Consider the following 26,478-nt stretch of genomic DNA (forward strand, 5'->3'; position numbering starts at 1 on the left):
GCCTCACGCTGTCAGTCCCAACATCACAGTACTTTTAGCACAAGCTTTCCTCCAAAGCAACTGACAGTTACATGTACTGTACTTCGGTACAGGGTATTGGTTACAGCCCATTGAGAAATGTAAGTTTAGGTGTCTTGCTCAAGCGCACTTCAGCCATGGACGAATTGTCTGTAGAATAATGAAATTTATGTTGTATGCAAAATGCATTTCACTTACAAAACTCACAATATCCATTCTGTAGTCCTACAGTCAATGTAATACATTTTGTGATTTATAATATTTTTGCAAATGTTTTTTTGCCAAAATAGGTTTTGAGGGCATTTGTGTGCATGTATGCATGCATGCGTGTGTTTGCATGCATACGTGCGTGCGTGAGCATTGCATGTTTATCACTTCATCAGTCTTTTTTAGCCATGACAAGTTTAATAGCTTGCTGTCACACTATAGTGGACTAAGTCTTACATAATCCAATGCAACGACCTTTAGTTTCCAGCTGAAGCTAATTGAATATGAAGGTGGTCCCACACCACCTCCACATCAATTTGTAATCTGTTTGTAATTGGCCACTTCCAATGGGAGGGGGGGGAGAACAAACTAACAGGATGTACTCAAAGGAGCTTTGAGCAGCGGTGCTCTAACATGCTCCTTCAAGCTTGTCTGACTGAGCCAATGTTGGTCTAGTGACATGTTAGTAAGGGGGCACGATTTGCCCCATGTACACCATGGATACCTAAGCTGCTTATGGGAAAAGCATAGTCTGTGTCCTTCCAAGCCAACTGCATCCTGTTCACCGCAGGCATGCAAGGCAGGGAGCTTCATTACGTTAATTGCATTGCCAGTTACATTAGTCATGTTACAAGTTCTCTTTCTGATACCTACAGTCAGGGTCGCTGACAGCTTTCTCTGGGCCTGGGACAAAGTTATCTGAAAGGGCCCCCTACCTAATACATACAATGTAATGGAGACCCAATTCTGGGCCCCCTATCTCCCTGGGCCCAAGACAACATACCCCTTTGTCCTGGCCTGCCTACATGCACTCTGATACCTACATGCTTTCTCTGATACCTACGTGCCCTCTCTGTTACCTACGTGCTTTGCTACTTACAGTAGGTCTACGTGTTTTCTCTGATACCTACTTGTACATGCTTTCTCTGATACCTACGTGCTTTGGCTGATGCCTACGTGCTTTGGCTGCTTCCTAAGTGCCACTGCCCTCTCTCCAACCTATGCGAGCCACACGAACATCTTAATGTCCAACTCAAAGAGGGCCAAAATCCTGTTGCACAGCCAAGTTATTTTCATGCTGGGTGCTGTTGAATTGCAGGTTCACAACTCATACAAAAGAGCAGAGAATCGTCAGTACAGTGCGTACAGTACAGATGGCAAAGTTAATGAGTGCAAAGTTTCGTCCAGTAGTTTTAAAGAGGTGTTGGATCTTTTCCTTAGTGTGGACTAAAAGCCTAGTGCATTTGTAGCTCATACATCCCCACATCTGCGACCCACAACCATGTTTCATAGACGGGATGGTGCAACTTTCATGATATGGCTTGTTAAGTGTTAATAGTGGCGGGATTTAGCAGCTGTAATTAGTGGTAACAGCGGCTGGAAAAGTTAAATGTTGGTCTTTTTTTTCCAAATGACTTTGTCCCAAATGTTTTAAGGCTGGTCTTTATGCTATTTGGTGTTTTGTAATCCAGATTGTTTGTGGCATTGAGGCAATTATTGCGTGAGACAATTATTCATTTTGTCCCGTATATCGCCTGAAGTTTTTTTGGTTTAGCTTTGCCTCCTGAACAATGTCCTAGCAAGTATGGCTGGAATTTTGTTTATCTAAAGGTATAGCCCAACCACCATGAATGGGGATGAGGGAGCATACATGCTATCTGTAAGAATTTAGAGTGTTCGCAGGTGCACCTGCGAACACTCTAAATTCTTACATATCTCACACCTGGAGGACCACTATCCTGAGGCCACCACTCTAACAGCAAGAGGTATGACCAACCTGTCCATATTGACAGGAAGGTCACACCTCCACATCAGCTGATTTTAACGCATGTCATACGTAAACATCCATGTGACCCTCTGATCAAACTGAATTTTCATCGTTGAAACATTCTTAAAATGTTTTTTATTTAAACACTACTTTTACATGTCTGAAACAAAAGAAAACCTCAATTGATTTAACAGTTAATTTAAACATAATTAACGTCATACAATTGACATTATTAATTCATCGGATACTTTATGTCCCTTTCCTGTTTCATAGAGTTTAACTATCTGTCCCCAAAGATCCTTTTGATTAATTGTTTGCTTTCTTCATGACTTAAAAAATGAAAACTGTCAGTGAAGTTCTGAGTAAGGTAATGGAGGTTCTCTTCAAAGTCCAATAAGTCATTGATATTTTACACATAAACAAATCACAGGAAATCACTAGTGGAAATGGTTATCTGGAAAGGCCAATCAGACCCATTTGTATCAGATTGAATGCATGATATCAGCCCAATTCACCAGGGTATGTAAATGTATTATGATCAAGCTTATTTGGCTACATTCCATTATTTGTATTTCAGAAGACAACACACAGTTGTTTCACAAAAAATGACTTCACCCCCAAAAAATACGGTGAGTGATAAAAAGGGTGTTGTATTACCAATCATATTCTTTGAAAAATGTCACATAGCCTGCATACATTCCACACACACTCAGGAAAAAGGAGACAATTTGTTCAATCATCCTTTATTCTTACAGTGCATTATGTCTTTGTAAGCTGCCATTTTAAACTAATGTCATCAATATGACACCAATGAAATATGGAAAAAAAATCATTAACAAAAATGGACAACAAATGATTATAAAACACAGTGACTCATGTCTAAAATGTATGGTGAATATTTTGTCAGCATTTGTTCTTCATTACAACAGCAACATACGCACTACAATTCACAGCTGCATGTCAAAGACCGGCTGTGTTCATGGCATCTACGTTCATGTGGAAAATAACGCTGATCATTGCAATGCACATACAATGGAAATCAATAATATATTTTATGAAAGTATTAAAACACTCTAAAGTATGTACTCACTTATTTTATAATTTTTACTTATTTTATAAATCTGAAAAAGATGCATCAATAAGCAAGAATAAATGGGCATAAATAATTTAAGCTGATTTAAAAAAACAAAAAAACAAAAAAAAACCTAATTTTAAACCCCAAAAAGTGCCCGATTAGTTAATTGTTGCCATGAGGTAGAAACAAAACGTTTTTGTTTTTAATCTGAAAATATACTTTACTTTAATTATTATAAACTTTGAATATGTTCAACACCTCTTGTGAAATCATAAAACATGATTTATGGCATATTTGACTGCAGTTTTCTAGGCTCACAATATTCACATGCTCCATTAATTGCTGTGGCAATTAATTAATTGTTGTAATAGATTTCTTTTCATTCATCAGGATATGGCTGGATAATTGTTATGGAGCCGGGAAGCAAAGTGTTAATTTACGGTAAGTTGACTGTAGGACTTTCAATCATAACACTATTCTTGTACTTGTAACCTCTATCTCAGCAGCATTTGTGTTGTCTGACCAATCACACATGTAGCAGTTTGGTCTATAATAACGCAGTACATCTGAGATGACAACGATCAGAGACAGTAAAATGGTTGACAAACTATAGTCACTTTGAGACAAGACAGGCCTATACGAATGCCATCAATGCACCTTCACAATGACTTTCTCCCCCAATGCAGTAAGATAAATTATATTAAAAATAACATTGATTTCTGTATGATCATCACTGCCTTTTTCCTTGCTTTCACACACGAAAAATGTTTTGATTTTATGCCAGCCATAAAGATCCAACACAGGGCTATGCAGAAATAAAGAACCAATTTCATCATACAAGGCTTTATAAAAGAAAAGCAATAGAAAACTCAAGCCGGCTATTCTCCTCGCAATTGACTTGTCCAGTCTTACATGCTACCGCATCCAGGAGGTAGAATCTCATGATTGTGGCATGAGGAGACCCATTGGCAGCTGCACATACTGAGCCATGGTGAATGTGTGCAGGCGGACAAATTATTGCCCATGACGACCAATCTGTTCCAGACAGGGTGACATGTGACAAGTTAGAACTAGACTTCGAACGCATGGAACCATGTCAGAGGCTCTTCCAAAAAAAAAAAAAACAGGGTGTGAAGACAAAAACAAATGTAGCAGGGGTGTTCCATAGAACCTTGGAACCATGGCTCCATGGAACTAGTGCCAGTGTAAAAGTCATACCTAGGCAGACCTAAGGACTGTTCTATTCATTGTAGGAGCATTATGACACGCCCCTTTAGGCAGACCGGAACCTGGTCGCGTTAGGTGCCCATAGAAACCTATTATGTTGGCATATCTCTATACTTAAAGACTCTCTGGTCATACAGTGCAGTATGGCCTGGGGAGTGATGTTCCCTGCCATTGGAACGGAACCAGGAAGGAGTCACACTACTACGCAGTCCTAATATTTCTCTTTCAAGTGGTCACTCACTCAGTTGATGGTGAGGCTTGAAAAGTGAAGCAATGGGTTATGACCACAGTTCTTTGTCTTTGAATGTGTGGTGTGTGTGCATGTATGTACTATGCCATTAAACTGGTCCACTCTTGGTAAATAAGCCTGTATAGTATGTGAATGTTGTCATTAACATGAATGTCATGTTTCTTGTCTGTGTGCATGATGAACCTGCCTTAATAACTTTTCTTGACTTGTGGTAGAGCATTTCCACACTTGGTCCCTCTCAGCCGTTTAAGCGGACTCAGACCTGTGACTCAGTGTTTTTATGTGTGAATGCTGCAAAGCATACCCAGACCCCTCGGAAGTGATCTGTACTGAGACCTTTGTTGATGTGGTCTCAGTAAGAGGCCTGACAAGTTACACCAGTGACTAGACTGTGAAATCACTTAAGGAGAGCTCTATAGGACTGTAGAGGACTGGCACCCCATATATGCCTAATGGCAGAAGAGCATCTGGTCCTTTTTGTAATACACTCACACAGACAAAGACAGACTGAACTGAGTTCTTTGTTCTGTTGGCTCACTATTTGGTCTACTTACAGATGACTGAATTAAGTGGACTATATGTGAAAATAGCCTAAACTACTAAAATGGATTTACATTTACGTACAGGAGAGTCGGATTTGTTGAAACACTTTTTTTTACTTCAAGATCGTGGATCGCGGATACAAACCATTTTATCACCTGATCAACAATTCACATGCCTGTTGTCTGATGGCAATCAAAGTTTTTCAAAAATCTTTTGAACATTTCCCGTCCATTCAGATAGTGAGAAAATGTAGTATACAGAACATACTGAATATCATACTTGGGGTCAGTTTCCATATAAATTGTTGTCTAAATAGCAGGGCTCCGAACCGGTTCGAGGAACGAAAACGAAAACCGAAAACGAACGAAATTTTATGGAATTTTACAAGGAACGGAAACGGAAACGAAAACGAAATGGTCTTCAAGTGTTCCGGAACAAAAACGTTATTCTGAAATCCACAAACCGGTTAATAACGGGTTTTTTTTCGTTCTCTATATTTCATACAAGTGCACGATTTTGTTTGAGGAGTAACCATGGCGACGAGCAGTCTTTTAGTTCGGCTACTGACGTGTATGAGGGGAAACATGCATACAGCAACAGCATTTTGCTTCACCTGAGCTCTTGCCGCCGATTGATAAAATATTGAGGAGCATTGGCCAATCAGAGTGCGACTGTGCATTGTATGGAGAAACTTCCTGGGTAAATTTTAGGATGTGCTTCTCCTCAGAGATTTTGATAGGAAACTAGAACTAAACTGTCTGTTATCCTGGCTTTCTCGTAGTGATTGGAAGTTGGCTCTAATAAACCCGCCCTAAAGTTGTTGACCACCAATATCAAATACATTTTTGTAAGAGAAATGACACTTTACCCGCGCTGTTCTTCAGTCTCATTCACGGACAGTAGGCCGCCGCCTACAGAGTTTTATATTGACACCATGGAGAGCAAAAGAGAACATGTCTTGAGATCGGTGTTGGGATTCCTACAGGGACAGAGTATTTGGACCATACAGTCTATGATTTGCAAAGGAATTGGATAGGCGATTTGATGAACCTAATTCGCAGAGTGCTCGTCTCGAGAGGCAACTGGTGGGTAAGTCATGTTTAGCTTACTACTTGTAATGGCACCGCCGAGTGCCTCGATGTTCAATGCGGTTATGGCAAATTATGTTGTCGTAAAGTTACTGAAGTGCTTTTGTTGTGCGCAGTGTATCCCACTGTCGGTTGTAGAGAAGAGAGGTGAGAGCTGGTGTTTTATGTGCTGTAATCAAGGACGTCTTATTTATCTGTTGTTGTGGTCAATGCGGGATAAAGTCATTCGTGGCAGATGGACAGACGCTAGCTGACGTTAGCTGGCCCGCTCAATGTTTCGATGGTTTCCCCAGTATTGCGCAATATTTCCTGGCTGTCATCAAAAGTAGGTCGCGTGTGACAACAAGCAGGGATAGAGAAAGACAGCGCATTTGTTGTAGTTTAAGTTATTATTCTCTTCTGTCGTGCAGAGGGCTGGGCTGATGGGATGGACTACGTGGAAACTCTTACTATTTTGTGACGCTTGTCTGTTAGGCTACAAAAGGTCTCCGGTTTTGTGGTGATGGACTTGCACTGGAATGGTTGGTAGCCGATATCTGAGAACATATCCAAGGTTTCAGACTATGCAACCTGTCCCTTCTCTAGAACTAGTGACCCCTTCCTTGCATCGTGCACATCTCAAAACAGTTTGGGATTTTTTTTTGTGGAGCAAACTGTGTCCCTTTTACTTACACGGTTCACTTGCTGCAAACCTCATGGCCTATTAAATAGAGCTAGGCAAGAACTGAAAGCCATGCCTATCGACACCTCGTACTATGCTGACGTTTACCTGCGCTATTCCAGAGATTTTTTTTAGGAACTCTCTCCGGCTATTTTTTTAAACTCTCTCTGGCTATTCTGTATTGTGCCTCCCTAATCAACATCCACCCACCGCTACTGGGCTGGCATAGGCTACTTTTGATAAGAATTATAGGCATCCGGTTAAATCTGCCAGGATGGATAGCCCACCTGAGTGTTTTTGGGTGTGTTATTATTTTTGAGAATAGCTGTGTAAATCAAGGGGAAATAATGAGTACGTCTATTCTAAGATAAAGTCCACGAAAATAGACTTAATATGGCCGTTAAACACTGCAGGAACGTTAAGAACGAACGTTATTTTTCGTTCCGAACCGGTTCAGGAACGATATTTTTATGGGGGAACGATTGCAGGAACGAAAACGTTAAACTGAAACTTGCCTGAACCGTTCGGAACGGAACGTTTGAAAAATAATTTCGTTTTCAAGCCCTGCTAAATAGTATGATGCAAAGACACAAGCTTTTGTGGGGATGATAAATCTAGCATGTTTAAAGGTCTAGTGTGAAATTTTAGTCTGTTTCCAACATGTATGCTGTCCAGAAGAAAGATGGGGGAGCGCTGCCTTAGGTCTGAAACAAGTAAGTGCATGTGCTCTTCAAGGAGAAAAGAGCAGAACATCGAAAGAAGGAAGGTCCCGAGGCAACTCTTGGGTGAGTTTCTCAAAAGGGAAGTTGTTAGCCTGTTAGCAACTTCGGTAGTTGCCAATGGGAAAATGCATTGAAAGCAACGAAGTAGCTTATGTAGTTAGCAACTTTGGTTTTGAGAAATTCACCCCAGTCCTTTATGTTATTCATAATATAATGACATGTCGATGTGAATGCTCAAAAGCATGGCATACAAAGATTTCCATAATAACAAAACAAATGACTAAGCAGAGTTACCGTGGGACCTTCCTTCTTTTAATGTACTGTTTTCCAGTCACAAATGCTGTCTTTGTCATGAATCTTTAGAAAGTAAATAGGCCTACACTACTTACTGGTCTGGGCGGCATTTCCCAAAATCATTTAAGAAGTACTTAAGCCTAAGTACTAGTAATTAAGTATGAGGTGCCCCTCTGCAATACAGTATGTAACATCATTAAAAGTTTATACATAGAATAATTTTATAGGCCTACATACAATATTTGTTTCTCGCACATGCAAATAAAATGCTTGTGCAAAGTGCATATGTGAGGTAAAATAGTGTATGTATAAACATAGTGATTGTATAAACATCAGTGATGATGTGAGACCTATTTCTGATATATGGCCAAAAGGGCACCTCGCCCATTCACAAATGTTACATTTTACATAAATGCTTACCACCACCATCAAATTCTACGTGTTCATTATGACTGTGAAAATTGTATTTTTCATACATGAAAGAGGTGAATCTTCTCCATGTTTGCCGTTTTGAATTTCCAAAAATTGACTTTTTGTGGCTGCAAAACTTACTCTACTTTGGTCACACCAATCAATATTGTGTTATTACTGTATTTAGTAAATATTCATGAAAAGATAAGCAATAGGCAGCACAATTTCAATTAGCAGCATACTTGCAATGCCTACTCTGGCCCCCATCCTACACAGTGCACCTTTAAGTACCGGTACTACTTAAGAAGATTGACCTATTCATATACGAACAATGCCTATTCTCAAGCCATAATGAATACTTACAAACTGATGGTGGTAGTGAATATTCATAAATAAGATGAGAATGGGCAACATACATTTTGGAAACAAACTACTACAAAAATGTCATACTCTACCTTCAATACTTATTTCAGTTGATGGAGATAGCAAGAGAATCCATGTATTTAATTCATCCCGTGTTTCAATCAATAGCTCTCGTCTAATGTTTTATTTTGTTGCTCCTACATAGTCTTAATTTATTGTATTTTACAGATTTTTTCAATTAAAACAAAGTATGTTGACATCATATTCTATGGAGATTTTGCACTCCAATCCAGTAACCACACACTGTGGAAACGACAAATCACACATCGTTTCTACCAGGGGAGTGGTAGTGAACAGTGCCTTTGACTATAAAAACAGCAGATTTGTACATAGTTTCACAGAAAACTAACAGAGTTGGACAGAAAAAAAACATTTGGTGGTCCCATGCATGTTGGGTTGCATTTCCTTGTTCAATTAATAACAATTAATGTCCTAAAAGTTTGTTACTAATGATTAATGGCTGCATACAGTCTTTATATTGACCTAATACTTCACTAAAAGATGGGTGGGACTGAGGCCGGAGAGCAGTTTGAAATAGCCAAGAGCAGCCATGTCCTTGGCCAACGTAGGTGCACAATCAAAAGCAACTTGACTAGAACCACTGCAAGTCCATACTGTGATATACTGTACGTATCATTGTCTAAAATGAAGACGGGGACCTTCCTACCTCTTACACAAATATCCTGTCTAAGGAGACCCAGTGCGACTTGATATTCAAGTTTCAAGTAATGCGTTCGTACAAGCTCTGAAACAAACGGATCTAGTGGTTTACCGATTCGTTTCTGTCCATCACTTAAACCTTCCTAGAAAAGATGATTCAACTAGTGAGACATAAAACTTTTAATTACTATTTTGCTGCTGGGAAAAGGTGGCAGTGCCAAGCATCTCACTTTCAGTAACAAGCATTTTCACCTTTCACCAACATAACCTTTCACACATCATATCATGTCATCAATAGTTAACTCTTTTAGTTTGATTTTGTTTTTATTCTAACAATATACTGCATTCAATGACTGAGGACAACAGGGACCTCAAGGACCTCAATAATAACTGGCTGATTTGAAAATTCAACCTCTTTCAGACTGTCCATCTACTGTCGCGGGGCTGGAATATGCTTGCTGTAGGATATGCGTGTGCGTGCACATTTTGTGCACAAATGCGTGGCCATGAGTTTTTTTTATGTAGCAGCTCACTTGAATCCAAGGTACGTATGCACAGTGCAATATTGCGCGTGTGCGCACTGCAATATTGGCACAACTGCCAGGGGCGATCTTCTGACCTTCCATGTTGAGGTCACAGTAGCATCAAACAATTGTACAAAATATTAATGAGAGGTCGTTAACTATCTGCCCCATAGATGATACCTCCAATATTGTGCGCAATGTAGTACAGTATGTGCACTCGTTCGCAAATGGTTGTACATGCAAGTTACATCACACACCAAGCATATCCCTACCTTCATAATCAGTGTACAGTACACCACAAAATGAGCTGACCGCTAGACTAAAAAACAAGATGGAGTATTTCATAAAAAAATATTGGAAATTCGAAGTACTGCAAGTGGAATAAAGATGGCCACTAAACTTGGTTCTCCAGTTCGACTCCACCCTGTCCCTTGATGTCGTTGGATGGGGGACAGAGGGACGTGTCGGGGTTCAGGGGGCATCGCTCTGCAGTCTGCTTCAGGTTCAGGTTCTGATTTTGGGGATTTGGACGGCAGAGGTGTTTTACGGTCTGGAAAGAGAACAAGAATTAAGATCATGTCAGAAAATGAAAATCTAATCTGCTGATACAGGTGCTGACAAGTCCTAAACAAACTGACAAGTCCTTTGTCTTTCACCTGTTAAGACACAACGTACATTTGTTGTTATCTGCCTACGCAACAGAACTCTCTTTTCTGATTGGCTGATGGGATGGCCATTAATCCCTGAGAACCGGTCAGTCTGGCGACACGCATAAAACCTTCACTTTAGGGGGGAGACGACAGTACTTGAGAGACAGTAAGAGAGTAAAAAAAGGACCCTAACGTAATGGCAGATAAGCGGGATAACGGCCTTCGAGGTCCACCAGTTATACGTTAATGGCTTGGCAGAGGCAACTCTATCTCTGTGCTGCACACGTCGCCAGAGTTCGGACAAAGTTCTTCCTGTATAAGTTACGTCACTCAGCCGCCATCTTGTTGACGTCTTTGGGGCGCTATTTCGCGATTAGTAAGACCAGATCTGAGAGTCAATGGGAAAAATGAATGGGGAAACTGAGTACAGGAAGGGAGGGAACCCAGCGGTTGTGAAAACCATATCGTTGAAACCGCCGTGAAAAGTTGAGCAATCTAGACTGCTTGGTTGTGTCATGCGAGTCAAAATAAAGCTTTTTAAGCCACTTTTCTCACGTTTTTTTGACACTCGCAGGTGCAGTAGTTCCATAACGGCACAAGAGTGACAGCTTTTCACAGCTGAGCATGCGCAACAATTCGCGTGTGCCTATGCAGCTAAATGATTGGATCAATGGCAAAGCAACTCAGCAGGCAGTTGGTTGTTGTTGCCAGAAAGGCGGGAGATGTGCGGGTAGACGCCATATTTGCGTTACGAATCTTCACCGTTAATTTCTATGGACACTTACGACAATGACCAATCTCCTCTTCCTAAAAACAATCTCTGGTTCGGAGCCGCCGCCTCGCCATTAACCTTATATAACCTCGGAGGATGTTATCCCTTATTCACCAGAATGCCAATGGTCAAGTCGTAATGCATTACTAAAGGCCCTGTGTTATGTCATAGGGTAGTACTATAGTAGTCAACTTTTCAATGACTATGATGATGACTGGTGGAACGATGTGCATTATGGTACTGGTTATCAGGGTGCGATTTGTTGGAAAACCAGAAGGGGGGATATGTTTCAGATGGTAAGCAATATCAATGGAATTACATTGAACTGTGATAAAATCATGTAGAAAAAGTGGCGATATCAAGACCAGAAGGGGGGACAATCCCCGCCATCCCGCCCTACAAATCGCACCCTGCTGGTTATAGTAGTTTATATAGTACTGGTGCCAAATCAGATGCCAAAAGTACTGTATTGCTGTAAGTACTGTATTGCTGACTGTATTATACTACACAACACCAAAATTGCTTTAATGTCCAACAACCTGACAAAGAACCTAAAGTCTGAAATAAAGTCAGTGTGTAACTGTGGAACTTTTTTAATTTTATTTTATATTTTTTAGGGGCTTTTTATGCCTTTACTGACAGGATAGTATGAGATGCTGACAGGAAATGAGTGGGTGAGAGAGATGGGGGAGGATTGGGAAATGACCCCGTCCGGACTCGAATCGGGGTCCCCATGGGCATGCAAGCCCAAATGTTGGGGGCTTAGCGCGCTGCGCCACAGCGCCCCCCGTAACTGTGGACCTTTTACCCTGAACCTGCAGTGTTGAATGTGCATCATACTCTCGGCCAAAACAATACAGACAAATACACAAATAAAAGAAAGCACAGCTATTTAGCCAAAGCGTATTGGACATTGTAAGAGAATTTCTGTAACAGAAATCTACTGACAATCACAATCCAAAATATACTGATACAAATGTAAATAAATTCAGAGAGCGATCCAAACAGCAATTTCCATTTAATGGGGAAAAGACCAGTGCAGTGTGATTAAGAAATAAGCCACGAGGCCGTGGGTTTGTGTTTCATAACAGGTAGGGAGAATTCGAGCACAACTCGAAATGGAGTGCTGTAAAACTCCCCTTGACCGTTATAAATCAAACACAAACCCAAGGACTTTTGTTGCTGATTGCTTAACTAACACTGTTGCACTGAATCACAGACAATATTTCTAAAAAGTGCTGTAATTTGGCTTGCATCATTCAGTTGAGGAGGTGGATGGTTATCGCAGCAACACCACTGGGTGTGTGTGCGTTCACTGCGCTGTCAGACACAATCTTTGCTACAAAATTCAGCGACGCGAGATGTATACAGGAATTAAATGTCTTTGCAATCACACTGACACCCCAACCCTAAATAATGTAAAGATGTGCTCTTCCCGCAGATTCCCTACCCCAGCTGCACCAGATTCTCGCTATCAACTTAGATGCAAGCGATTAACTTAGCCGTGTGTAGAATGTTCGTTTGGAATGGTGATTGTTTACCTACACTTGAAACAACCAGCCAATCACAATCAAAAACCAGATCGCAAAGTGTTACTGGGCGAATACACCGGCCGCGATGAGATTCAAGCGACAGAGAATCACTTCTGTGCAGCAAGAGCGATACGAGCTATTGAAGCGACTAAAGTATATCCGTTAAAAGCAGAAGGCAAGCATTCCAACATTCCCATTGGCTGTGGTCACTGACCTCTATACAGTCATTGGCTGTGGCGGCTTGTCAGCGAACTGCATCTTTGCTCATTTGCACAATATTCCCAGGAGTTCAACTACAAACTGTCGCTCGCGGCTGGTGTATTTGTGCGGTTAGATTAAGAATCTCAGAACAACATGAATCAAACTGGCACAATGTATTACCTCAACTGTTGTCATCTTGGATATAGATATTTTATAGAGGATCCAAAGGGGTACCAGGAACACACAGAAAAGTCCCAAGAACAATCCCAGGATATATGCCCAGTCAGGGTACACATATGTCTTGTTAAACTTCAGAGGCTGATACATCACTATGTTGGAAATGAAAGTACTCTGCAAGGAAAGATGAAGACGGTTAAAATGTGCCTTTCACTTGGATAAATTGGCTAGCCAGATCAAACATATGCATAAAAAACATACGCTAATACTGAAAAGCAATTTAATTTAATATTGATTAATTATGATTAATAAATAATACATTTAATATCAATGAGCTATTTACTAACCATGCACACGATTGGAGTGACATACAGCCAGCAGTACTTCATGTAAGGCCCCATTCGATAGCCTATCATGTCTTCTATGTTGTCATAGAGGCGGTCCGCACCTGGAAAAAAAAAATTACAGATAAAACCTTTCATATAACTATATAATAACCTATATAACCTATATATAACCTATAATAACTCATATTTTAATAACAAAAATGTTTTATTAATTTTCTAATAACTCAATAACTGTGATTTTTTGCAAAACTCAGCTGGCAGATGCATTGGAATTGACCATAGGTTGCAAATCAGAAAAAACTATAAACTCCTGCGATAAAGGCCTTAAGTAAAAAATAAAATTATAAAAGTTCAGTGTGCAGAGTTTTATAGTTTTTGCCAAATCACTCATCTTACAGAACTAACTGACCACTTGACCGTAATACTCATTTCACAAAATATACATTACAGAGGATAACTGAGTGCTCTGCATAATATGTCATAAAAATACTGTAGGAGCATTAATCTGAGTAGGTCCAGGTTTTTATATTATTATTTTATATTATTATATATGCAAAAGAGTGATGCATTACTCCAGAGGCCAGAGGCAGTGAATGCTTTGAAGAACATCAGTGTGTGACCTCACCCGTGGACTTTTGGAAGACAAAATCCAATTAACACATTCCTAAATATTGCGGAAAGCTTTCCAAGGAAAGTTGCAACAGCTGCAAATGGTGAACCGACATCATATTCAACCCTGTGGCTAGGAAGGGGGTAGCACTTAAGTTCACGTGTGAGTCAAGGCAGGTTCGCGAATACTTCAGGAAATACTTGAGTTGAGGCATAAACATGGTCCTAGTGAGAAGGAAGACTAATAAACGCCATTTTATAAGAATAGATGGGGTTCTGTGCATAGCAAGCAAGTTTCAAGGCTGAATGTTGTTTTGTTTTCCCTGTCTCTTTGACCAATGATTCATACATCATTCATGAAGTTTGTATCTTTTTATAAAAACAGTTGCATGGTTGACTCAACACACAGCCTTTTGCGTGGTTTCCTCACAAAATAAATAAGACTAACATCTGTTTTTGTGTGATAGATTGACAACCCTTAAATTGATTTTAGTTTCAGTTGTAGCCCGAGGGTGACGACCTTGGGTTCAAACCTTATGCCAGGGGTACTCATTTAAGAGTCACTGAGGGTCTGTATGAAGTTTATTGCAAAATGGTGTCCATTTTGGAAAATTTGGGAAATTGATATTTTTGTATTGGGCATTCCATTGAATTGCATTGTAAAATGCATTTTAAAATGGTTTAAAAAGCATGTTCAAAAAATATTTGAATGGCAGGAATTCACACATAGATGATAGGACTTCTGAACAATAATTAACAATAAAATGCAGGAAATGCAGGAGAGAGAGAGAGAGAGAGAGAGAGAGAGAGAGAGAGAGAGAGAGAGAGAGAGAGAGAGAGAGAGAGAGAGAGAGAGAGAGAGAGAGAGAGAGAGAGAGAGAGAGAGAGAGAGAACAGCTCTAAGCGACAGCAAGCAAGAGTATAGCAGCAACCCTTTGGGTGCAGCAAACACACACACACACACACGTGCACACGCACACGTGCACACACACGCACGCACGCGCGCACACACACACACACACACACACACTTTTAGCTCGGCCAGGCACGCACAGCAAAGAGTAAGAGAGAGCGAACTGATCTTACAGCAGTCATCACACATTGTTGCATTCTCCCCCTCAACATCACCAAATGCCACGTTAACTAGAATATCATTCGTTTGCACATGTTTGAGCGGAAAGTTAATCTATGTCGTGTTAGTTATGCTAACGACTGGACTTCTTTCTGGAACTTGTTCATTGAAATTCATTCTCGCACACGTGCACCCTTTTTTGCACTCGCACAATTAAAATTTTGGGCACATATCGGCGAGCGAAATGCTAACACAGTACAGCCCTGACTTGAGAGAATGAGAGAATATGCAAATTTGTGATTTAAGGTTTACTGGCATGCATGGTGAATACGCCACTATGTCAAGTCTCAGGGTCAGGGGTTATGGGAAAAAGTCCAGACAAGTCGCCCTACCTGAGCCACCTTACACTCCATGTTAAATGGTAATGACGGTCTAAACCAGTGTTGCCAGATTGGGCTGTTTCCCACCCAATTGAGCTGCTTAGGATGGCAGTGTCCGGGAAAAAATGGCATTTAGCAGAAAAAACGCCCATTTTTTGCCATAGAAATCAATAGAATTGGGTGGGATTTTGTGCTTCTAGGCGGGTTTTGAGCATTTTTTTGGGCTGGAAATCATCAGCCTCATCTGGCAACCCTGGTCTTCACAAAAAGCAAGGACAAACAATAAGTATCAGGGTCAGGGGTCATGGGAAAAGCTTTCACCAAGTTGATTAAAGTCCAAAGACATGTTCCCCCCCTACCCCACCAAACCTTACACTCCATGTAAAAGGCCAATGCCAGTCTTTACAAAAAGCAAAGACAAATGAGCATGTGTTTTCAGAGATTAACATTCTCTAACCCTCTCACTGTCAACTTAGGCTCTCAGAGTGGAAACATTTTGGGGGAAATTTAACTTGGACAGTCAATTAATCAAAGCAGTGTCAGACATACAAGTGCAAGGCAGTGGCACCAAGACGCCTCAATAAATGGTTTGAGAGTGTACAATCAAAACAACTTTAACCCATCGATGCCTAAAGCACCTGCAAAAAGGCTGCTGAATGCCTGAGCCTTTTTTTATATTTGCCCTCAGTCTATAAAAATGGAATATGTCAGCCTCTGAAGCACATAAAAAGATATTGCATTAGAATGTGTTCATTCAGCTCTAACATACCAAGATTTTTAGTAAAATTCTCTCAAATGTCATGAGTCTGAATGTTGCGTCATGCAGCTCCAGGCTCCAGGGCCAATGTTGCGCAACGCAACATCCAGCCACAATGGGTTAATGACTTCATGATACAATGTCATTTCTCCTGTTGAGGTTTTCCTAATTATCCACTTATCATTGGTTTGAAACATACCTGACATCGCTGTCGTTTGCCTTAACCAAATGAAATCACATCTTTATGTTCACTATTTGTTTGTACAAAATGTTACTAAGCTAAGTGTACTTTCAGCACGGCATAGGACAACAAACAAGGATCTTTGATAGTGTGCTGACTGAGCGGCTTCCAGGCCAACTGCAGCGACTATTTAATTGACACAATAAATGGGTTCTAAATTTTTGTTTTCTCCTGACTGCGCAAAACTAGCTGCCTCTGATTGTTGGAAACCGCTGTCGGTCAAAGAATTAGCTCACTTGGTTGGCTGCCAGTGTCTTACCCCTCCTCACAACACTGTGTTTATAAACAAAAAAATCCATCTATACACATGCACACTCACCATATATCCAGCCAATGGCTATAGACTGGCAGACAGAGAGTAACAACAGGTTGTTACCACTGCATACGTAATGGTCAAAGAGCTGCAGGAAATACAGGCCTCCCTAAAAACAAAAAAATCATTATTATAGTTAATGTGACTAGACACCAATACCTCACAATGGAACACAATTAGATATTTTGTCTAAAATGACTTGGATGAATCTTCACAGACATACAGATTAAAGTACAGTACAGGACATGGGTCATACATGTACGCTATGATCAATCATTATTTTTCGCATAAACATTTGAGATTCAATTGCAGAAGGTAGATAAGGAACCTTTCCTCTTCTTGCCTTTGATTAGCTGTTGTTCTATTTCAATGTCCCTGTATACTGTGATTATAATATACTTTCCTGTACTTCCCTGCTTTGGATAGATGTGTCGCTAATTGTAATTGATTGCATGGCTTGATGTCATTCTGTAGAATGCACCGTTCTATTGAATGGGGCTCCCCGACGATCTCACATCTGTTATTTCTGAATAGAAAACATAACAGAATATGACAAGGTCAAGGGGGTGTTGGGAGGTTTATAATGAGGTCCAGGGGGATAATGTAATGTAATGTCATGTAAATATGTTGTGGTGGAAGTGTCCTGCTATAATGTTACACTGTACTAGTTGGTATAATGTAGTTTTTCTCAAGGGGGGGGGAGGGTCTACAGCCCCCCAGGGGGCGTTGGGGAGTCCTAGGGGGGTGTTGAAAAGGATACAGCTGAATGTTACGATGTACTAGTTGGTATAACGTAATGTAATGTTTTGTGGCCCACCTCGGTGACCAGCAGGAGTCCGAGCAGGAAGCAGACGGTGCACAGCCCCAGTAGCAGTAGCTCTCTCCGGTAGCCGCGCCGGAACACCGTGGGGAACATGTCCGTCACCGACGTCATCAGACACTCCAGACTCACAAACTGGACACCAGAGGGCAGAGGGACATGGCAGCAAAACAACAACAACAACAACAACAACAACAACAACAACAACAACAACAACAACAACAACAAATATTAATCTCTTCAGACATGGGCCCCGATTTGTACTGTCATCACAAAGGCAACGAGTTGTAAAGTATTAATTTACTAAAGGGGTAACACTTTATTTTAGGGATACATCTATTAGCACTAATACATACCATGTTAATGCCTGCATAAGTAACTTGTAAGGCATGTACTAAGCAAACGCTAAGACCTACTAGGTCTTTACTAAGGCTAAATTGGTAATAAATCCCTTATTGTGCATGAACAAGACATTTGCGAATACAGGGAACAAACAAATGCCTGACAAATGTTTGATTTTGCTTTGTACATGCCTTACAAATGCCTAACAAATGTTTGATTTTGCTTTGTACATGCCTTACAAGTTACTTATACAGGGGCATTGTATGTATTAGTGCTAATAGATGTATCCCTAAAATAAAGTGTTACCACTAAAGGCTTTGTGTAATGTTGTAGAAGAGTTTAACTATAGCTGTCATTTCAGTGACTATTACAGCACTGAGTGAAGCAGTGTGCATTATGAGCCTACAAACGGCAAGTATTCAATAAGACAAGTTCTGCCAGTTCACTAGAGTTCTGCCGTCTTGTAATGAACGACCTAGCTAAAAGTCATTCATTCATTCATTCATTCATTCATTCATTCACTCACTCACTCACTCACTCACTCACTCACTCACTCACTCACTCACTCACTCACTCACTCACTCACTCACTCACTCACTCATTCATTCATTCCTCATTAGCCCACCTGTGTGTCCGCTCCCAGCAGGATGACCATGACGAAGAAGCAGATGGCCCAGAGCTGTGGCAGGGGCATCATGGCCACCGCCCGGGGGTACGCAATGAATGCCAGCCCAGGACCTTAACAACAACACAACCATAAACAAGTCGAATGTATTAATGGCCCCTGTTACAAACTGGCTGATAACCAGAATGATAATGACCAAGTCATAATGAATTACTGCAGACTTGATATGAAATATTGTAGTGTACTACTATGGTTGTTAAAGGACCAGTTCAGTCAATTTCAATGTGCTGTTGTATTGCTCACACTATCCTTGACTTGTCAGTACCTGGTGATGCCACATTTTTTGGCTAAGCCCTTTCCGAGATATGAGCAATTCTGATGGGGGCAGCGTTTGTTTAGATTTTTTTTTTTTAATTAACATAGGCCTTCTCCAAATATTTTCCCAAAAGGTACCACTGTATGCAAGTTGTCTGCTGATGTTGTATAACCTTTCGGATGTTTTTGGGAATAAATAAATATGTTTTTTTGAAATGTAAACAAAGAGCAGCCCCCATTACAATGACCAAGATCTCGGAAAAGGCTAAAGAAAAAACAAAAAAAAACTTCAGGTACTGACAAGTCCAGGGTAGTGTGAGCATTACAACTGCATGTTGAAATTGACTGAACTGGTCCTTTAAAGTGATACTGTCCCATTTTTGGAAATAAGCTTATTTTACACCTCCCCTTGAGTTAAATAATAGGATTTTACCGTTCTCCTATACTTTCAATCGTTCTCTGGGTATGGTAGTACAAATTTTTCCTCCAAGCTAGCAGTTAACATTGAGTCCTATGAGACCAGCTGGCGGCTAACTGGTCTCATAGGACTCAATGTTAACTGTTAGCTTGGAGGTAAAATTTGCACTGTCATAACTAGAAAACAGTTGAAAGTACAGGAGAACGGTAAAACCCTATTATTTAACTCAAGGGACAGCCTGATCTCCGAAAATTCCGTGCTCCTGGACACGGATGTTAAGGACACCAAATCCGTGTCCAGGAGCACGGATTTTGTCAAAATTCCGTGCTCCTGGACACAGAATTGTTTTCCGTGCTTTCTATAGGCTATTACCACAGCACTGTGTAACTCTATCATTAGAGAATACATACCAAATGCTAATTCTAACAAAATAATGCTATAGCAATTTAAGTTGTGCCCTGACCAAAACATTCCCTAACCTTAACCTGTCATTAAAGACATATTTTTGAGAAATATATTTTCCAGTTGGTTGCTAGGCAATTGAAATCATATAATGAATGAAAGAAAACTAGCTGTGCCCAGATCAAAACAATCCCTAACCCTAACCTGTCAGTAAGAAATGTTTTTTTTTTTTGAGAAAAAATATTTGAAATTAGAAAAATCCTGAGAAAACACAAGACTGTGGAAACATAGAGCTGTGGGATTAGCCTATAGAGAGAGCACTTCTCTGTGTCCATCACGGAAAACAATTCCGTGTCCAGGAGCACGGAAAACAATTCCGTGTCCAGGAGCACGGAATTTTGGCAAAATCCGTGCTCCTGGACACGGATTTTGTGCCCTTAACATCCGTGTCCAGGAGCACAGAATTTTTGGAGATCATGTTGCAAGGGAAGGTGTAAAATAGGCTTATTTCCAAAAATGGGACAGTATCACTTTAAGTCCTTCTAACGACTACTGCGATGTTCCACTGGTGGAGTAGTGAGCATTATGAGGTTTTAATAAACAAGAAGGTGCCATGGACCTCTGTTACCATTGTTTTTATTGTAGACACATGCACCAGCACGTTTCGATTCATACACGATTCACATAAATTAGAAAAGTCAAGTTTAAAAAGTCAAAGTTAAAATATGTTTCCCTCTGCCCCCATGCGTAGACAAGACAGGACAAAAGTATAGATTGCAAGACAAGAGTGCCGTCAAGTCTGATCAGGTATTAGCAGCAGTAGGCATATAAATTAACAACTAGAGTAATAACAACAACTAGAGTTATGACGACCAGCAGAGTGTCCTTGACATGTTTAGTATCTGTACAAAGGGTAAGAGGGAGAACATAGCTCGCAAAAGAGGATTAAAAGCAAGAAACCTCACCAGTTGCGGCGACCTCCGATATAGGGATGCCTTGCTCATACGACATGAACCCCAAAACCGAGAAGATGGCAAACCCTGCCACAAAACTGGAGCCTCCATTCACCAAACACAAGACGAAAGTGTCTCTGCAAAGCAGCAAGAACAAGACAAACCACCATGAGTGAGCAAGAAGGCAGTAGACAAATAATTGTGCTAAACAATTCACAATCTTCCCTCCCTTCAGCAGTGTGAGTGGAGGGCCCTAGAGAAACACACATTGTTCTGCACAAGTGTTGGGTAGCAAGTCTGCTCTGTGCTCGCAATGGCTCAACTGGAGGGGAATGTACTGCGCTTAGCGTAACCTACATTTTGGCAGTATAGACAAATGACAAAAATATTGTTTCAACTTGATATTATGCAATTTGATATTGTTTGACAGCAATATTGATATCACAATATAAATTCAATATATTGCACAGCCCTAATGTATGTTCACTGTATTATATTTGCATGTGCATGCACACATACTATGTGCTATTGAGAGAACCCTAGAACTCTGTTCAGGCCAGTCATTTGCTCCTTCCCTAGTGTGGTGACGACCTGTCTCAAATACAGCATCTATATCAGTGGTTCTCAACCTTTTTTGAACAAATGCCCCCTGGACTTCACCCTAAGCCTCCCAACACCCCCTTGATCTCATCACAAGCCTGACAACGCCTCCCTTTAAAAAAAATGAAATAGACCCAATGACCTAATGCCCCCAATGACAACTAAGCACTCCACCCTCTCAACTGTATCCTCTTCAACACCCGCCTAGGGCTGTACCGCCCCTGTTGAGATACTAATCCATATGCTTGCAAAGTGAATACCGGTATGCTTTTTCGTGTGCAGAAAAAAGAATTATTGGCATGGCGCTTCCCCTATGCGTCCCCTATGCAGTTCTAGCCTTCTAGGTATTGCTGTGCAATATCAGAGTGTTGAGACATTAATTTTTTGGCACCTTAATGACTCAATCTCACGGCAACAGATAATGTGATTTAGGTGGCTCAATATACAGCACAATGAGTCAAGCGTGCCGATGTGCGCCAATGTGTCAGCACAATCTTGCCTAGAGCATGCTTGTCTAAAGGCATCTGTCACTACAGTAATTGTGTAATCAGAATTAATAACCCAGGTATCCGTGTAATTCATCCTTTAAATTAAAAGTATGAGTTTAATATTAAACATTATTAACATTTCGGCTTCATCTGAGAGCAAGGACGAGCGTAGGGTAGAGCTGGGTATGCAATGCAAACAAGCAGTTTTAAAAAAAAATCTTTGCAAATGCTTACTTGTAGCAGTCGTTGTTGTATTGATTGTAACTCCCAAGTGCAGTCAGGCTTCCTTGGCAGATTCCAAAGGAGAACAGGACTTGTGCACCAGCATCCATCCACACCTAAAAAACACCAAGCGCAACAGTCGTTAGGTTTTTGCTTTTTTTGCTTTTTTTGGGGGGGCTTTTTAAGCCGTTATTATTTTTTACGAGATAGGACAGTGATGGAGAGACAGGAAGCAAAGTTGGGAGAGAGATATGGGGAGGGATCGTCCAATGACCCGGGCCGGAATCAAACCCAGGTCGCTGGCGTAGTAAGCCAGTGCCCTTCCGTTAGGCCACGGCAGGGCCGTTGTTAGTTTTTTAAAGATATTTTTCGCCTTTTGTGCCTTTATTTAGGATAGGACAGTGAGCGATTGTGACAGGAAATCAGACAGAGAAGGGAAAAATAGGGAAATGTCCTCTGGCCAGAACTAAACCCAGATCCCCAGTGTAAATGGTACCGCAACTTAAGTCCATTAAGCCAATGAGCTTCACCAGTCATCAGTTTAGAATTATGAGAAAAGTCTATGAATGAACACAATAGTGACTCTTGAAAGTGGAAGTGGTGACTACTTGGTGAACAACACTAAATACAGAGGAAATGGAGTTGTAAATAGTTGTTCTACTCAATCAGCAACTGTTCAAATGCCAAAATGTCAAAAGGCTCTGATGAACCAGTGGTGTAGTCTACTTTTTTTGAAGTAGGTATACTGTATACTTAAGCATTTTTTGAGGAGGGTATACTGTATTTGCGCTATTCTAAATAATGGATCAATCAATTTTAAGTGGGTATACTGAAATCCCAGAAATTTAGAAGTGGGTATACTCCGTATACCTGCGTTCTACGTAGACTACACCACTGTGATGAACTCAACAAAAGGAAAAGTTTGGAGGGCTTCCCCGTTTGTCTTCGGTTGCTAGTCTGAAGGTGCTCTTTGGTGAAAAATCGAAAGGACTTGAGTTGAAGTATCCGAGGCTTCTTCCAAAAAGTTCAAATAGTTTTATAAAAAAATCTAAAACATTATAGAAATGTAAAAAAATAGTGCTGTAACTAGATTAAAAAAATCTAATTAATTACAGACTTTGTATTTAATTAATCGAATTAATCTAATTTTTATCATCACTATATGGGATAGTTGGTATGAGATAAAAAGGTTGGGGAAGGATGACATAGGCCAGTCCATGACTACAGACTAAAGGCCCACAATAAACAAAAAATACCTCTGATAAAAAATAACAATCAATAATCAAATCAAAATTGAAAACCATAACTGCCAACCTAATATCTCAATAACGCTAGAGACAACAGAAGACCACAGAAAATAGAACAAACAGTAATGCGCCTATACGTAAGCACATAGACTGGGTGAGAGATGAGGTGCTTTCTCGTGGGGAGACTGTCAGTTTTGACGATGGTAAAGTCGTGATAAAGTGTCTTGTCCGGGATTGTAGATAGATTTTAGATTGTTTATGTAATGCAGAGCATGTTAACGGAGCGCAGCGTGCTTAGTATTTGACAGCGAATGGAAGCGACGCATCGCGCAGAGCCCACCGCAAACAGGAGAGGAAATGCAATGTCGCTAATATTTCACCTTAAGTAGGCTTGCTGAAGCAAAGACAAACCTGTTGATATGTCTCATGTTGCGCTCCTGAAATGCAGACGTTTATAACAAGATGACTGACTGCAGTCGTAGCGAGATGTGCTTGAATATCCAAGTTACCTGCTATTGTACTTAATTCTGCTGATCTGTCGTTTCTGGAAGGTCTATATTAATTACATTTTATTTAAATTGGTTAGCCTACATAACTGGACATTACCTCTTGTGGTAAGCTCTGCTTATGCGAGAGGAGCCGCGGATGAACGCTATAGAGACTGAATCACAAGCAAACGGGAAGGAATGTAATGGTTGTGGACTGCTTTTCGAGGAAATCGGCAACATGTTAAGTCCTATGAGAGAGGGAGAGAGAGAGAGAATTAGGCACGTGTGTGTCTGAGTGAGCGAGAGAGCGAGAGTGAGAGCGAGAGAGAGAGAGAGAGACAGACGGTGTGTGCTAACTTCATGAATACGTCTACATCTATTGCTCCCCTTTTACATGTGAGACGCCAAGAGCAGTTTTCACACATAATTGCGCACGTGTGTGGGGGTGAGGGAGCAAGAGAGAGAGAGAGGGAGAGGCCGTCGTGAGCGCCGGTTTCACCGGAGCTGGGTGAAAGAGCTTTTGGTGTGGCAGTTTATGAACGTATGCCTACACATAATTAAACGCGTTAATTCGTAATGTAATTAATTTATCTGATTAACGCGCTAAAATTGCAGCCCTATTAAAAACGCAAACATGTTTAGGCCAAGGTGTGGTTTTCATCAGGGCAGAGTCAATGCCCTGATGAACTCATTCGGCTATCAACTGGGCAGCTGCTCTCCAAACTCACAAAAATGGAAACCATCTCAATCTGATCTTCACTAAGAAGTAAAAACTGTCAAACAAATGACATGAAGATCACACCATTGAATGTATCAGACCATTTCCTCATCCATTTCACAATCTGTCTACCTGAGCTACCAGCCAGCCCTCCTCCTGTGCTCACACTCCAATGTAATCTACACAAACTTTAAAAAAAAAATGTTTTTATGATTTAAAATAATTAATTAATTAATATTATTTTTTGCCTTTACTTTTGAACCCAGGTCGCCAGTCTAGTAACAACTTCTCCCCCTCTGAAACAACTGCCAAAATGGCCTCCTACAATGACAAATCCAGCAACACCACAGGCTCACATTAACTGTTTTCTTTTCTTTTCTTTTCTTTTCTTTTCTTTAAAGTATTTTTTGGGGCTTTTTGGCCTTTATTATTATAGGACAGTGTGAGAGTAGACAGGAAACGATTGGGAGAGAGAGATGGGGCAGGGCCGGTAAATGACCCCGGCCGGATTCGAAACGGGGTCCCTGTGGGCAGTGTAAGCAGAAATGTGTGTGGGGGGGGGTTAGCGTGCTGCGCCATAGCGCCCCCACGTTTACTGTTTTCTACCTAAATCACTGCTCAACCCTCCTCCTGCTGCCGCAGATCTCAGCCCAGAAAAGTAGCAAACATCAGCAAGAAATTCTGTGACCCTCCGACATGCACTGTGAATTTACACTGTGAATTTATCTCTGAAACTCATCACTGAGAGCCGACCCACCCAATACCTGCCTACTGGACCCAGTGACCAACCTGCTTGAAGACATCGCCCCACTGGTGGTCCCAGGGAATACATCCAACATGAGCTCCTCACTGTCCTCTGGCACCATCCCTTCTGCCTTCAAACAAGCAAGGGTAACAGAGGGTCCAAAAACAACTGCCACCACTGACCATCGACGGTGATGCTGTGGAGAGAGTGAGCAGCACCAAGTTCCTTGGAGTGCACATCAGCGACGACCTCTCTTGGACCACCAACACTACATCACTGGTGAAGAAGGCCCATCAGCGTCTCTACTTCTTGCGCAAACTAAAGAAGGCAAGTGCTACACCCTCCATCATGACAACATTCTACAGAGGAACCATAGAGAGCGTCGTGTCCAGCTGCATCACAGTGTGGGGAGGAAGCTGCACGGAGAAAAACAGGAAGACACTCCAGCGTGTTGTGAACACAGCGAAGAAGATCATTGGAGTACCACTCCCCTCCCTGCAGGACATTTACACCGCACGCCTCACCCGGAAAGCACTGATGATCATCAAAGACACAAGCCACCCTGCACACAAACTGTTCAGCCTCCTGCCCTCTGAAAAGAGGTACAGGCGCCTCCGTTCCCGTACCACCAGGCTTGCAAGCAGCACGATGCATCAAGCAATCAAGATACTGAACACTCAACCCACTCTCCCTTCACTGTCAGCCTCTAGCCAGCCAGGCCACTGACAACGCTCCCCCCCTCATCCCCACCACCATATCTGCGACTGAACATTCCACCTGCACTACTACATCTGTGACTGAACTTTCAACCTGCACTAACTCAAAACATACACATGCACACACACACACACACACACACATACATACACACACACACACACACACACACACACACACACACACACACACACACACACAAATCACACACACACACACACACACATACACACAAGCACACCGCACTTTCTGCACTAAACCCAAACATACACACACTGACACACAACTCATACTCACACACACACACACACACACACACACACATACACAGGTACACAGACACACACACAGAGGCACACCGCACTTTCTACCTGCACTAAACACACACACATACACACACACACACACACACACACACACACACACACACACACACACACACACACACACACACAC

General features: G+C 41.3%; 1 protein-coding gene across 4 annotated transcripts in view; it reads right to left on the reverse strand.

Annotated features, from left to right (window-relative positions):
* Positions 1–2,729: 2,729 nt before the first annotated feature.
* The window catches only part of LOC134462150 (sodium- and chloride-dependent GABA transporter 2-like), a 39,227-nt gene continuing 15,478 nt past the window's right edge, over positions 2,730–26,478 (reverse strand). For all 4 annotated transcript variants that reach the window (XM_063215044.1, XM_063215042.1, XM_063215041.1 and 1 more), the window contains exons 8-15: positions 22,120–22,223; positions 20,810–20,934; positions 18,710–18,822; positions 17,740–17,877; positions 16,929–17,031; positions 13,551–13,651; positions 13,207–13,377; positions 2,730–10,421 (exon numbers count right to left, since the gene is read on the reverse strand). In XM_063215044.1, the coding sequence (XP_063071114.1) occupies positions 10,266–10,421; positions 13,207–13,377; positions 13,551–13,651; positions 16,929–17,031; positions 17,740–17,877; positions 18,710–18,822; positions 20,810–20,934; positions 22,120–22,223 (1,011 nt within the window). In that variant the 3' untranslated portion in view covers positions 2,730–10,265. The remainder of the gene's footprint in view (positions 10,422–13,206; positions 13,378–13,550; positions 13,652–16,928; positions 17,032–17,739; positions 17,878–18,709; positions 18,823–20,809; positions 20,935–22,119; positions 22,224–26,478) is intronic.

This window comes from Engraulis encrasicolus, chromosome 14, assembly GCF_034702125.1.
Source record: "Engraulis encrasicolus isolate BLACKSEA-1 chromosome 14, IST_EnEncr_1.0, whole genome shotgun sequence".
NCBI lineage: Eukaryota > Metazoa > Chordata > Actinopteri > Clupeiformes > Engraulidae > Engraulis > Engraulis encrasicolus.